This window comes from Hakea prostrata, chromosome 4, assembly GCF_041222555.1.
Source record: "Hakea prostrata isolate BN-2017 chromosome 4, UWA_Hpros_2, whole genome shotgun sequence".
NCBI classification, from domain to species: domain Eukaryota; kingdom Viridiplantae; phylum Streptophyta; class Magnoliopsida; order Proteales; family Proteaceae; genus Hakea; species Hakea prostrata.
Window position 1 is genome coordinate 9168003 of NC_142603.1, and position 14641 is coordinate 9182643.

General features: G+C 37.1%; 2 protein-coding genes and 3 pseudogenes across 2 annotated transcripts; 4 read left to right on the plus strand and 1 right to left on the minus strand.

Moving 5' to 3' along the window:
- Positions 1–532: 532 nt before the first annotated feature.
- LOC149017659 (agamous-like MADS-box protein AGL62) lies at positions 533–1150 on the minus strand. The gene has a single exon (XM_089153043.1). The coding sequence runs from the start codon at positions 1148–1150 to the stop codon at positions 533–535; it is 618 nt and encodes a 205-aa protein (XP_089009169.1).
- Positions 1151–2663: 1513 nt separating this feature from the next.
- Positions 2664–3328, plus strand: LOC149017660 (agamous-like MADS-box protein AGL62 pseudogene; annotated as a pseudogene).
- Positions 3329–5358: 2030 nt separating this feature from the next.
- Positions 5359–6926, plus strand: LOC149017661 (agamous-like MADS-box protein AGL62; annotated as a pseudogene).
- A 1516-nt stretch (positions 6927–8442) lies between these two features.
- On the plus strand, positions 8443–9132 carry LOC149017662 (agamous-like MADS-box protein AGL62 pseudogene; annotated as a pseudogene).
- A 2260-nt stretch (positions 9133–11392) lies between these two features.
- LOC149017663 (small ribosomal subunit protein uS17-like) lies at positions 11393–14470 on the plus strand. Its single transcript, XM_089151983.1, has 6 exons — positions 11393–11492; positions 11692–11732; positions 11859–11959; positions 13404–13548; positions 13711–13800; positions 14043–14470. Exons 1-6 carry the CDS (start codon positions 11481–11483, stop codon positions 14134–14136), a joined length of 483 nt encoding a protein of 160 aa, XP_089008109.1. The 5' UTR covers positions 11393–11480; the 3' UTR covers positions 14137–14470.
- The last annotated feature ends 171 nt before the right edge of the window (positions 14471–14641 follow it).

Consider the following 14641-nt stretch of genomic DNA (forward strand, 5'->3'; position numbering starts at 1 on the left):
CAAAGCAAACCATTTAAAACTCAAATCCATCATAACTCGATTTAAATACCCCTTCTAAAACTGTCTCACGTAAATCCAACCCGCACTCAATTTTGTTTCGAGAAACTAACACAAATAAATAGTTGTTGTGACGAGAAAGTGTTTCTTGACACAAAAATTTTCATAAATTTTAATTTATATTACAAAAATCATGTGAAATCATGCGAAACCAAACGATTTTTTGCCAATTTTTTTGCTTCTTAATGCGAGAAACACTAAAAACTGTCTTTTGGTGGGTTATCAAATGAGTCATAAATAAACCGAATTACTAATGAAAACAAACCTCTAAAAACTCGATCCATTATGATCCGATCTAAAGAAATTGATTTATTTAGACCTTTAAGTAGGCAAGATTAGCAACAAGATCAAATGATTTGAAAATTTTCCAAAAAATATCTGAAAGAAGTTTCTGCATGCTCTTACGGCCTTCACATATGGGAACTACATGGATTAAAGCAACAAAAGCAGATACCCAGAGAAAAAGTACAGTTGTTCATTTAAGACCAGGTCCAAAGCTATAGCCATAACCATCGTCATAAGGCTTGATTGAAGAAATGGAAGGTGAAGAAATGGAGGTAGCAGTGGCAACATGCTCATCAACACGCTTCGTTATACTCTCTTTAAGTCCCTCCAAAGCAATCTGGAACTTCTGAAGCTGATCCACTCCCATATCTTCAATGGGTAACTCCCACCATGGCTGATCTCCCTTCTCTGCTTCTGGGTTCGATAGGTAGATTTCCTTAGCTCGCTTCCTCTCTGTTTCTAGTTGGTTAAGCACCTCTGAATACCCTTGGTCCAATCCATGAACATTTGCTAACGCTCCACCATGTCTAGTGCTCAGAAGAGGCAATGCAGCGGCTCCTGGTGGCAGATTGATCTGAGCGAGAAACGTATCCACGATTTTTTCAGCATCTGGGTGGCCAAAAGAGAAGACCTTACCTACACAAGAGAAGACAAGAATGGCTGCCTCAGCGCCACAGAGAATGCAGAGCTCACTCGCCTTCTTGAAGAGACCAGATCGGCGTTTAGTGAAAGTGACTCGTCGAGCAGATTCACAAGTGATCCTCTTTATCTCAACTCTCCGACGACCCATCTTTGGTAACCTTGCCATTTCACTGAAACCATAAAAGGAACACAGAGAAAATAGAGAAAGGCTTTCCTCTGGACTCAAATTGACACAGAATTGAAGCAGAAGAAGATGAATTTATAATCTATCAAAGCTGTCCTAATATATCAAACTTGTTCCCTCTGCCATCTTATTTCTAATTTGAAGTTCTACTTCTTTTATGAATATTACTTTTGGTAACTTCAACATGAAAAGATTTAGCCACAAAATAGGAAATTTTAGATTCAAATATCTATGAGGATCTGGGTACAGCCAAACTCATATTTATTTCCCTTTTAGTGATGTTAGCTCTGTTATGGAAGTAGAGAAGAGAAATGAGTCTTAAAAAAGGAAAATCAGAGATTCGTTGGCAAGCAATACCTTCAATGGTAGTTTTTCATATTATGATCTAATGATTGAAAAGGGGGGCGCTGAGTACTCATACATGGAAAGAGAGTCAGATGACTAAAAATAAAATAATAAGGGCAATGGCCCTAAGGCAGCTCCACCTATGATTGTTAGTCTAGAGATACTACTTGTAAGCAACAGCCTTGTGTTTATATGATAATACTAACAATGATTTCCAATTATTTCACCCACACTTGTATTTCTAGTGAACTTAAGCAAAATTTTGTCGAGAACCACGTTAAAGTTCTCTTATGTGTTTTACTTGTGTTTTTCTCTGTTCATGGTTAAGTCCACTAGAAAGAAATTTCACTATTTCCAAGAAACCTCACACCCACAAAGTGATACTCTTTGCCCCCCAATTCTTATCCTCATAATGGATTTATTAATCCCTTATGATATTTGATTATATCTAAGTTACACCGCATAGACTATTTATAGAAAAACCTAAAATTCTAATACTAATTACAATTTTAACTTAGTACGAGTAAATGAGCCAAACCTAAGAGATGGCAAGTGGTTTGATATAGCAATGTGATACATGGAAATTTATAGGTTTTATCAAGAATGCACCTTTGTGTAAACAAGATTCAAGAAAATTCAATTAAGAAACTTATCGACCTCAACAATTCTGGCAAAAATCTGAACAGATTTTTTGAATCAAGAATCAGATACAGCCGATCCCAGTCAAATTCGACTGGAATCACCTACCAATTGGCGATTAATTCAGTTCCTCAAACTCGGTTATGTTGGAATGAAATAGTAACTATAAACAATTCAGTTCCATGATTTGTATGCTGGTTTTTATTATGGAAAGAGCCATCTTATACATAGAAAGAAGGAAGATGATTAGCTGGTGGTTGTGTGAGAGTAATCTCAGATTTTACCAACCCAGAAAACTTGATCTCATGTGGTTTTCGAATCTGAACTTCCCTAACCGGTGTATGAATTCTTCAGAGAGGGAAATAAGATGATAAAAGGTAAATGCAGATTTCAGATACTTGTTGGTATTGGAGGAAAGAAGGCCTATAAATCCACCTTGTTTGAACTCAACTCTGTATGTATTCCTCTGTTTTCTAATTCTTTCCAGGGTCTCACAGATTGTTCTAGTGAGATGGCAAGGAAACAAACTATGGGTAGGCAAAAGATTGAGATCAAGAGGATCAACTGTGAGGCTTCTCGACAAGTGGCTTTCTCTAAACGCAGAGCAGGACTGTTCAAGAAGGCAAGTGAGCTTAGTATTCTCTCTGTGGAGCCAAGATAGCCATTCTTGTATTTTCTCCAGCAGGTAAGGTGTTCTCCTTCGGCCACCCTGGTGTGGAATCTGTTGTTGATGGGTTTCTCACTGGAAACAATCAGCCATTGGAAGCCACCTCGTTGTCTCTTCTGGATACTCAACATGTAGGTAGTGTTGGAAGGTTAAACCAAGAGTATACAGAGGTGCTCAACCTGCTGGAAAAAGAGACCACAAGAGCAGAGGAACTCAACAAATCGAACCCAGGAGTGAAGCAGAGCAAGCTATGGTGGGAAGCACCCATTGAAGATATGGGCTTGCTTGAGCTTCAACAGTTTAAGATTTTAATGGAGGAACTCGAGAAGAATATAACAAAACGGGTTGAAGAGCTTCTTGGAAATAATACCTCCCCTGCTTTCTTATCTATCAATTCAATAAGAGAGAGGGATTGTGTTGCAGCAACTAGAGCAACCCAATATCCAATTAATGTTTCTTCGATTCATGGAGATGGTTATGGTTTTAGTTTTGGACGTGGCCTTTTGTGAATTACTTTTTCTATTCTTCTCGTTTGTTTTGTTTAATTTATTTATTGTTTATTTTGTTAAGGCGTTCAATGCTCTTGCAAATGTAATTTTGCTAACCAACTTTTTTTTTTTTTTTATAATACAAATGGCCTCTTTACCAAAAAAAAAAAAAAAAAAGAGACAGGCTAATGAATTATATTCAATAGATTTGTTTGAATAATATATGTTATATTTTATTCTCCATTTAAAAAACAATGACTTTTTCGAGGAAGGCCCACTAGGATAGTAGAAGAAATTTGTTCACTATGAGCAAGGTTGAGCAAAAAATCTTAATCATGTCTCCAAATCTTCTTGGGAGACTCACCCACCAATTGGATGTCGTAAGTGTCACTGGTTTCGGGCACACATGACTAGAAACATCAGCAAAACCTTGATGAACCGGTGAGTTGGCATGTAAAGAAAAAACCCCACTCATATCTTTTTTTTTTATTCCAAGTAGCCATGGTTTAAAAAAAATTTAAAAACAATGACTTTTTCGAGGAAGGCCCACTAGGATAGTAGAAGAAATTTGTTCGCTATTGAGCACGATTTTGAGCAAAAAAATATTAATCATGTCTCCATATACGCAAATACTGCCACTAATTGGATGTCGTAAGTGTCATTGGTTTACTGGGACACATAGACCTAGAAACATCACGAAGAGCTTCAGTGATGTGTACGGTGAGGATGTAATGAAGTAACCTCGACCACTCATTTCTTTTTTCTTTTTTTGTTACAAGTAGCTATGGTTTAAAAAAATTTAAAAAAGGGTGATCCAGGTTTCGACTCATTCCATCATCATTGTACACAACACTAAAGCTCTTCGCGGTGTTTAGACTAGGTCATTGTATATACCATAACTGTTAATTTGGGCGCTCTGATAGGGTAAAAGTATAGACAAGTGCATTGTTATATACATAACCTGTTTATATTTCTAAATGAAATGAAATCACTTGATTTTGATCCATCACACTCATCTAGTTTTCAAGGGAGCTTATATATTAGTTCCCAAGGGGATTTGAACTCTTGACCTCTTGCTTATGAGTTGTCAGTCAATGCCAAATGAACCAACACCTTGAGGTGCATACTGATTTCCTTAAACATTGCCTATAAGCAAGGATCATAAAAAGCATCCTTGCACCTAAATCTATATTAACTATAAGATCTGGGAGGAACAAAAATACGCTATACCGATGTAAGGCAAACAGATAAAGAGGTTATACTTTCGTATGTCCAATCTAAAACTTGATCGTAATAGTAGTGCAAGCCATGCAGACAAAACCTGTATCAATTGTAGTCTTGCTCATTCCATGTTTATCATGGAGAGAACAATCATATATACATGTATTACGGATTCATATTTCAAGCATTTATAGTTCTCTTCATTAAGAGGTGTTGGTCAATGCCAGTTGAGCCAACCCATGATAATCCAATCTTGATCAAATGTGACCTGGATATTGTAGTGTTAATTTAGTGTCTCTTCATAAATAAAGAGCCAAACTTAGCAATAAATGATTAATGGACGTACTAAATGTAGGCCAACAAATACTGTTTTCATATAATAGGCTGGCTAATTAAATTGATTAATTAGCTGGTCCTTAACTCAGGTTTTTCCCTTAATCTTTTTCATAACTCCATATCATATACATAAAAGGAAATAAATTGAGCTCAACTTAATAATGAATTCAACTCCCGAATGGAGGAGTAAGATTGCCAACCCAGAAGTCTAAATTTCAAGATATTTTTGAGTCTGTACTTTCCAAATTAGTGAATAAATATTCAGATATGGGAAAGATATGACATTGAGGGAAAAAAATTTAGATAGATTTGAGAGATTAAATGATGTTAAAGGAAAGAAAGCCTATAAATCCACCCTCTGTAACCTCATTTCTGTGCAATTGAGTCCAAAAGGAAAACAGTTTGTGTACTTCTCTATTTTCTCTGCCTTTCCCTTTGAAGCTGGTGAAGTAGTATTTCTAAAATTTTTCTTTTTTGTTTCTTGTTTCAGAAAGATGGCAAAGAAACAAACCTTGGGTCGTAAGAAGATTGAGATCAAGAGGATCACCTGTGAGGCTACTCGACAGGTTACTTTCTCTAAACGCAGATCGGGGCTCTTCAATAAGGCCAACGAGCTCTGCACTCTCTGTGGTGTTCAGATAGCCGTTCTTGTTTTCTCTCCTGCAGGGAAAATTTTCTCCTTTGGCCAACCAGATGTGGATGCTATTCTTGATAGGTTCCTCTCTGCAAACAACCCACCACAGGAAGCTCTTCTAGATGTTTCCCGTCTTGGCTACCTTCAAGAGCTTAGCCGAAGATACTCAGAGCTGCTCAACCTTCTGGGAACAGAGAAGAAGCGAGCTGAGGAATTCAATCAATCAACCCATGAGGAAAATCAGATACAGCCATGGTGGGAAGCACCCATTGATGAGATGGGTTTGCTTGAACTTCAACAGTTGTTCGCTTTTATGGATGGATTTACGAAGAATATGACAAAACGAGTTGAAGAGCTTGTGGTCCACCCTGCTGTTGCCTCCCATTTATTGGCTATCAACTCAGAAGGAATGATTGATCATTCTGCAGCAGCAGGAGCTGCCCAAAGCCCAAACCATGCCTCTTCAAGCAACCCTCCTGGCCATGGTCTTCTCTAGTTTTTTCTCTCTTATGGTAGCAATCACATCTATATGGTTACCAAAAAAAAAAAACATCTATATGGTTCTGTTTTGGCTCATCTGTTTTTTTTTTTTAAGTGATGGATTTTGAAGTATCAATAAATATTGCATGTAGCTTTTTTTAATGTCAAATTAGACTAATCAGTTTTTTTGGATATATTTTGAATCAAAATAAGGAGAAAGAGAATGCATGAAATTAACGACGGAACCGCAAAGTAACATAAGAATTTTCGGTTGCGGCTCATAAGAACCGCCGTTAAATATCTACGATATACAACAAAACTAATATGTTCTAGCGATATCAATGCGAGATCCTCAATGGTGGTTGAAATCTAATATTCAAAAGAAATGATGATTATAAGTAGTAGACACTAGACTCACTAATTTATTTTTTTTTTTTGCAATTTACTCTGATAATTACGAAGCATAAAATAAACAATATTTGTACGTAAATGCATGAGATCAATGACCGAAGTGGCTGTGCCTTGAGACATGGAAAAAGCCTATCCATGAAGCGACATAAGAATTTTGTTTGCGGTTTAGAACCGCCATAAAATATCCACAACACACTATGAGACTGATTTGTTCTAGTGATATTCATTAGGCGAGACCCTCTACAGTGCTGGCAATCCAATATACACAATAACCAGTGATTATAAGTAGTAGACTCAATCTACGTACCCCCGCCTCCCAAAAAAGAAAAGAAAAGTAATAGACTCAATAATATCTTTTTCACATTTGAAAAAATAATTATAAACAATGAACTTAATAATGTCCTTTTTGGCGTTTTGTTCTGCAATTACAATGAATAAAATGTTGGATATGGTTCATTTCTGTTTCTTTTTGTAGGGATATGGTTCATTTCATTTCAAGTTAATGTTGCAAGTTTCTTAAAAGATGCCAACCATTGAGAATTATGTTCTGGATTTACATTATCAGAACCATGACTGTTACAAACCATTTAAGTGTCATAGTTAAGGGACAATTATAACTATGGTTATAGACAAACCAATTAAATATGATGTGGAAGCAATTGCCAGGAGAAATCCTATATGATATTGGTGTGTCTAATGTTTAAAGAGGTCCCAAAAACACTTTTCTGTACATTTTAGCTAGTATTGCAATAAAAAATAAAAAAAAAAGTTAAAATGATAATTGTGGTTCATTTTTAAACCAATATTGTAGGTAAACCCACATAAAACTCAATGGTCAAAATCTCTTGGAATGCCAAACTCAAAGATTCAAGATTTATCAATTTAGTTGCAAAATGAAACCTGGAAATGTTTATCCATACACCAGGAGATGTGTGTTTCTATAAGAAAGAAATGTATGACTAAGCTTTGGAGAATTCCATTTGGCAACAGAATCAACCAATTCTGGCCAAAATTCTGAATTGGTGATTGGATCCAACCAGCTACCCAATTTTGATTCCTCCATTAATTGGTGCAAACAAGGGTCATGTAAGGCGTTCGAAGATTTCTTGCAAGGTCATGTTAGGTACTTGACAAATGCTTCAAAAGAGTCGAAGTTTATGAAACAAGTTAAGTCAAACCCTTTAGTTTATATTAAGTTAGCCTAATCTAGTATTCATACAATAATAAATTGGGCCATTAGGCTCATAAAATTTCAAATTAAACCTCGTATTATACTGGTTTAATCTAACGCTCATATACCAAATTAGACCACATTAGATACATTACCCTGATTTTCTTGGACTTAGTCCGTTTATCTAGGAGGTTGCCGCCATTGTGCTAAAAGCACATCTACGCCACTGCCTCTTGTCTCACTGTATATATATATTCTGTGTTTTTTCTGTTAAAAATCAATCAAAAAACCAAGTCATATGGTATCCAACACTGATCATATATTACCTAGATTTTCTACTGTTTATTATCTTATGACAACCCAAACCCTAGAAATCCAAGATTTCTGGAGGTTTTAAATCTAGCTCAACAAATTCTAATCCATATAACTGGAAGGCTAATTAACATGATTAGCTGGAAATTGAAAGAGAGAAAACCCAGATTCTACCATTCACAGCATCATAGTTATAAGTAAAAAGGAAGTAAATATGAGCTTGGTTATCGGACTTGAAGTCTAGGATGGTGGTCAAACTGGAAGAACAAGATTGCCAGCTACGAAATGTAGATCTCAAAGGATCTCCAAATCTTAACTTTCCTAATTACTTGCTAATTCCAAATAGTTGGAAACTAGACGATTTAGGGGTAAAAATTTTGATATATTATGACAGATTTGGGAGATTAAATGACATTGAAGGAAAGAAGGCCTATAAATCCAACCTCTTTAACCTTATTTCTGTGTCAAATTGAATCCAAAGAAAACCAGTTTCTCTCTTTCTCTCTTTCTCTCTTTCTCTCTTTCTCTGTTTCCTCTTTCTTTCTGGGTTTCTCCTATTGTTTCAGTAAGATGGCAAAGAAACAGAGCATGGGTAGGCAAAAGATTGAGATCAAGAGGATTAGTTGTGAGGCTTCTCGACAGGTCACCTTCTCAAAACGCAGAGCAGGACTGTTCAAAAAAGCAAGTGAGCTCTGTACTCTCTGTGGTGCAGAGGTAGCCATTCTCGTCTTCTCTCCTGCAGGGAAGGTCTTCTCTTTTGGCCACCCAAATGTGGAGTCCATTGTTGAAAGGTTCCTCACTAGAAACAATCACCCACAAGAAAATCTTGCTTTGCCTCTTGTGGATGCTCACCGTGGAGCCAGCGTTCGTGAGCTTAACCGAAAATACACAGAGGTGCTCAATATGCTGGAGATGGAGAGGAAGAGAGCAGAGGCATTCAACAAATTAAATGCAGAAGCAAAGCAGAGTGAGCCATGGTGGGAAGCACCAGTTGAAAACATGGGTTTGCTGGAGCTTCATCAGTTGAAGATTTTCATGGAGGAACTAAAGAGGAACATGTCTGAAAGGGTTGAAGAGCTTGTAGCCAAAGCTTCTGTTACCTCCCCTTTCCTGTCTATCAATTCAATGGGAATCATAGATCGTTACACAGCAGCAGGAGCTCCCCCAAACCCAAATCCAAATCCAACTTCAAGTCATGCTTCTTCAATCATCCCCAGTGGATATGATTACAGTTTTAGTCTTGGACGCGGTTTTTACTGAACTATCTTCTAGTTCAATCTCTCTGTTTCTGCCTTAGCGTTTATGATTATGGCTATGTAATTCCCTTATGTGGACGATGGTTCTTCAATGCATAATGCATAGACCTGTGAATAATATTGCATGAATTTTTTCAATCTTGATCCAAGGATTCACGGAAGCAGCCTCTAATATTTTAAAAGAGTTTTGCAGTTTTTCTCTACTTGGGTATGATTCTGTATTCAATCGATCCCTGCCAAATTGATATAAAATTTATGTGCTTTGAGTCTTCAAGAAAAACCATAATATCATCAAAATTAATACGACTTCAATTCTGCAGCTACTGAAATCCTATACCTTGGCTATAGTTCTAGGACAATTACAGCAGCAGTTTTAAAACTGCAAGATAAATCAGAGTTCAGCAACAATTAAGGAGGGTTGGGTTTGTAATGGTGGTGGAGGAAATGCTATAAGGAATCTACACAAAGTTGGCCAGTCATGAACAAAAGAATCTTGGCACTTAAGAGATTTTGTTTCTAACTTCTAATTGGTTTTAAAACCAGGTTCTAACTCCTACCTAAACATTTTCTGTTTGGGTTTGAGTTGGGATGAGAAAAGCACTGAATCAAATCAGTGTGTAAAAGGAGAGTTTTTTAAGTTCTAATCTCAGATTTTACCCAAAAGACATTCCTTTTCTTCTTTCATGAAACCACATCATATTGAAAGTAAATGAATATGAGCTTAATTTACAGATTTCAGGTTGATAATCGAGATCTAGGGGAACAAATAAGATTGGCAGCCAAGAAATTAGATCTCTTAAGATTTTATTATAAAATTCCATTTTAGAGGCAAAATCTCTCAAGCTTGTTACTGAAATTAAAAATAACAGAGTGGAAATTTCTGTCTCTCCTTTATACTTAAACTTTTTATTTACCCCCCCCCCCCATATTTATTTATTTTTTATACAATTTATTGAGGCGGTAGAGGTGAGAAAACAAAGAGACTACAATCAAGGAGAGGAGATGGGCCATACAGTTGAAACTACCACACATTCAACCCTCTGGACTAGGTGATTAGTTACATTGTTGATCTACCTAGAAACATGAGAAATAACACACTTTTCAAAAATTACACACCACGAAATCCCCAAAGCCAAGATCATTACTGATGAGTATATTTATGTGTAAAATCTTAGGGTATAAAGTATGCATTTTACACACTTATGGTGGAACTATCTTGGAGTTTAATGTTGTTTTTGCAGATTTTAGAACTTTTCAATATTTAAGCAAATATTTTGAGTTTTGGACATCATGCAATTTTACATGTCAAGAGGTCCATTCAAATTCTCAAATGCGAAAATGGACCTGATTTGGAGCATGATGGGCTAAAGATGTGATTATGGGTCAACTCCGAAATATTGAAAAGATAAAGAAGGCAAATTTGATATACGACTGAGATTATAAATTATCAATCAAATCTACAAAGATATTATTGAGAGAGTCCAAATGGAGAAAAGAGTCATTGCATACTTCAATATCTTATTTCTTATTTGGGATTTGATTAAAGAAAGAAAAATAAGAAAAAGAATTATATTTAGAGAAAGAAGAGGCAAAAATCCTATTTTTGAATGTCATCCGGTGTCCGCATACCCTGCCGATTTCTAGGGCTTGCTCGGATCTTATTGCCTTTGCTTTGCCCCCACGCCAGCTTGCTCTCTCATCCCTCCCACCTTTGTCTCCTTGCTTCTTCTCTTCCTCGCGGCTCAGGCGATATGTCTCGGTTGCCCTAGCCGGTGCTCGAGGCTCGCCCCCGGCTGCTTGTGGGGTCGTCGGGGGGGTGCCTTTGTCCGCGCTTGCCGGGCGGCCCCCTTCATTATTTGGGGACGACTCATGCTGATTTTTTTCTACATGGATATATATGATTTTAACAATCACAGTAAAAATGCATTAGAAACAAGAAAAATTATTTCTTACCGAAAAGAAGGGTAATGTAACAGAAAAATACTCGTGCAAGCACTAATTTATTATTGATAGCTAGATAGCTTGAAGAGAGAAATTTTGCTTTTTTACCCAAAAAAAAAAAATCCCAAAAAAAAAAAAATTTACACCCCAAAAATAATCCGACTGTTTGGACCATGGCCCAAAAGCAAGGAGAATCGTAGCATTATTGGGCTGGGCGAACTAGTTGGACCACTTAGTAATGGGCCCTTGGAGGCCCAGTCTGTTTCAAAAGAGACTCTAACTCGGACTACAAATATATCGTTGCCAATCACATATTTAGGGTTTTGTCGCTCTTTTCTTTTCTTGTTGTAGGTCTTCAGACTCTAACGCATCTCCTGCTCAGTCGACGACGAGGAAGAGTGATTGTCCATCATGGCGGAACAGGTCAGATATTAGATCTCACGATCTCGAACTCTCTTCTTCTTCTTTTCTGATCTGTTTACTTCCTCTGTTTTCGAAAACAACCATTGAGTGATTAGAATTTTTGTTTCAGTTCTCAACTTCCCCTGCGGCGCTTCGCACGGGATGTGTTCTTGTTTCTTCAATTAATGATTGTTTTGTTATGATGTTTTGGTTAATGTAGACGGAGAAAGCGTTTCTGAAGCAGCCCAAGGTGTTTTTGTGGTGAGTTTTTATTCTCTTTTTGTTATTTATCCCATACCAGATTTTCCTCGTAGTTTTTTTTTTTTTTGGTTAAATTATCTTCATTGATGTTATTATACTTATTGTATCGGATCGTAATCATTGTAGCTCAAAGAAATCCGGGAAGGGTAAAAGGCCTGGCAAGGGCGGAAATCGCTACGTGAAAAGCATTGGCTTGGGATTTAAGACACCCAGGGAGGCATTCGAAGGTCCAGTCAATTATTTTTTCCTCCTACCTTTGTTTACATGATTTTTTTAAGTAAACGTAGATTTATATTTCTCTAACTCCAAGGTTCAATTAGTCTGCAAAGTTGATTAAAGTCTGATTGATTTTAAGTAGCAGCCAATGTTTATTGTCGTTTTGGTAGCTAACATTTATTGCGTGAATACATGACTTCAAACATTGCCCCTCGTTGCTTGAAGTTCTTGTAAGTTACTTATTCGAGTGACTGGTAGAAGTCTTTCTATTTCCTTAGTAAAATGTGTCTTTTGGCAATTGTATGTAATTCTGCTCTAAACTAAGTCCGAACGGTTAGGAGTTTCGGTTTCGGTTTTCTGCTGATTCAAGTTATTGTTTAAGAGTTAACTAGTCAAGTGGGAATTAATTCATCATTGAGCACCCCTCCACCGCAGAGAAATCTTATGTTTTTGGGAAGCATTGATGAGCAATTTCATTCAAGTTATTTGACGTCTGTTGTGTGGTTGTATCGTTCTCTACCATCCACATTACATTCTTTGGAGTTATTTAAAGTCTAAAAGGTTTTCATTACCCAGTCCACTTCCCTCTTAAGTCTCTATCTTACAGTTGGGAATGCAAAGTGCCGTCTTTACCTGACAACAGAAACCTTGGAACGTTACGTAATTGAATAGCTCCGCTTTATTGTTATCTGCTGTGCTTTGCAGGTTTTCCATTTAATCAGAGGTTCTCTTCTCACTTCCTCCTTATGCCCATTTCCTTATTAATCTTAATTCTAATTTATTGATAGCGTTGTTTTCCAAAAGACATTCTGAGATTATCTCATTTTTTCTTTAAAAGTATTCTAGAATGTGCTTTCTGCATCATCCTAGGACTGTGAACCTTAGACTTTTTGATATACAAGCTTATTCAAACAGTCATTGGCATGGGTGTCTTGCATATCCAGTTAAGCACAATGGCTTTAGTTTGTTAAGGGTTCTTGCACCATGAAAGTTATCTTATGCGTAGTTGCAATGGTATCCAATACAGGGTTTTGGTAATCAGTATTGGCCGACATTAATACAGTCCGATCAAGATAGGCCCATATTAGTCTGGATCAGTTGGTTTAACCCTCTATTTGAAAAAGAAAAGGTTCTTTAGCATTCCTATTCTTGGTCAGTAATGCTGGACTGGTATTGGGTTGTTTAGTTTCCCCCTGATACTAGTATGACTTGGCCGATCTGATTGATCCAATATCTACTACTTAAACCATGGCCCAATAGGTAGGGTAATTCAGCTTTATGCTTTTATTTTTTGAGTTATTTACCAGGTTGTTTCCTTTCTTGTCTAACTATTTGTCTATATGGTATTTACCAACTAAATAGAGGAAGCAGATAAACTAAAGTGTATTGTATAAGATAGTTCCATGTCATCTTCTATTTAAAACAGACTTTGAGAAAGTCGTGCTTGGTTTGCAGGTACCTATATTGATAAGAAATGCCCCTTCACTGGCAGTGTTTCCATCAGGGGCCGTATTATTTCAGGTACATGTCACAGTGCGAAGATGGTGAGAACAATCATTGTTCGCCGTAACTACCTCCATTACGTAAAGAAATACCAGAGGCAAGTGACGTTTTCAAATTTCTTGGCTGTCAACTAAGCTTAATATTGTACCTGGAATGAAAAAGAGAGGGGGCGGGGTTGGGGAGAAAAACCTATGCTTGATAGCATCTTATGAGTGAAGGTGTGAATTTGTGACTGTATTTTGCATGTGATCTTTTGCAGGTATGAGAAGAGACACTCTAATATAGCTGCCCATATATCCCCATGTTACCGTGTGAGGGAGGGTGACCATGTGACCATTGGCCAGTGCAGGTATTTTCTAACTGTGGAAAACCATTTCCTTTTTTTTCTTCTTAATAATGGCTGCTAGAACTGTTAATTCATACAGCTCCTCTGTTATCCCTAACTTAATGAGGTCCTGCTACATGGATCCAAGTGGAGACAGAATATTAAAAATGTGAAAGGAAAGGGACATAGAATATTAGGATTCTGGGTAATCAATTCTTTTGTTTGCCCCTTTGCTGATTATTATCTGGTTTATGTTTTTTGTTCAGACCGTTATCCAAGACTGTGAGGTTCAATGTAGTGAAGGTTATTCCAGCTGGATCATCTGGAGGGGTAGCAAAGAAGGCTTTCACAGGAATGTGAGGTTCATATGTCTTTGTTTTCACCTCGGCTTTGTTTTGTTGGTAATATGAGTTCTAGATTGAAGATTAAGTTGGTAGGGGATGTCGTATCCATGTTATCCGGGGCTATATACAGTGGCTCATTTTTGACATGCAGCTTCATAGCACTTTGCGGCTCTGCTGTTTCAGTCTTTTGTTTTTCAGTTTGATGCAATATAGGATCTAAATTGTTTGTTTGTTCCTTTTGGAATACATTGTGGTATTTATTATTGTGAGAATTTTAAACTCAGCTTACTCAAAAGGAACAAGGTTGTGTCTCTCTTCGTTTCATCTCTTTCGTGGTATATAAGCCCAGATGGGTTCCATATTTTATGGGCTACAGGATTGTTCGGTGGTTAGGTCTTTCTTAATCTGACCTTCCTTACCATATAACTTCTGCTTTTGTGGTATCTTTTGTGTCTAATACTGCCATCCACCTTTACTTGTGGGACCCCACATAGTTTGTGGTTGTAATGTCATCAGGGGAA

Coding starts and splice junctions, on each gene's coding strand:
- LOC149017659 (XM_089153043.1), bottom strand. CDS start 1,150: ATGGCAAGGTTACCAAAGATGGGTCGTCGGAGAGTTGAGATAAAGAGG.
- LOC149017663 (XM_089151983.1), top strand. Junction 11,733..11,858: donor CAGCCCAAGGTGTTTTTGTG/GTGAGTTTTTAT, acceptor TAATCATTGTAG/CTCAAAGAAATCCGGGAAGG. Junction 13,549..13,710: donor TACGTAAAGAAATACCAGAG/GCAAGTGACGTT, acceptor GATCTTTTGCAG/GTATGAGAAGAGACACTCTA.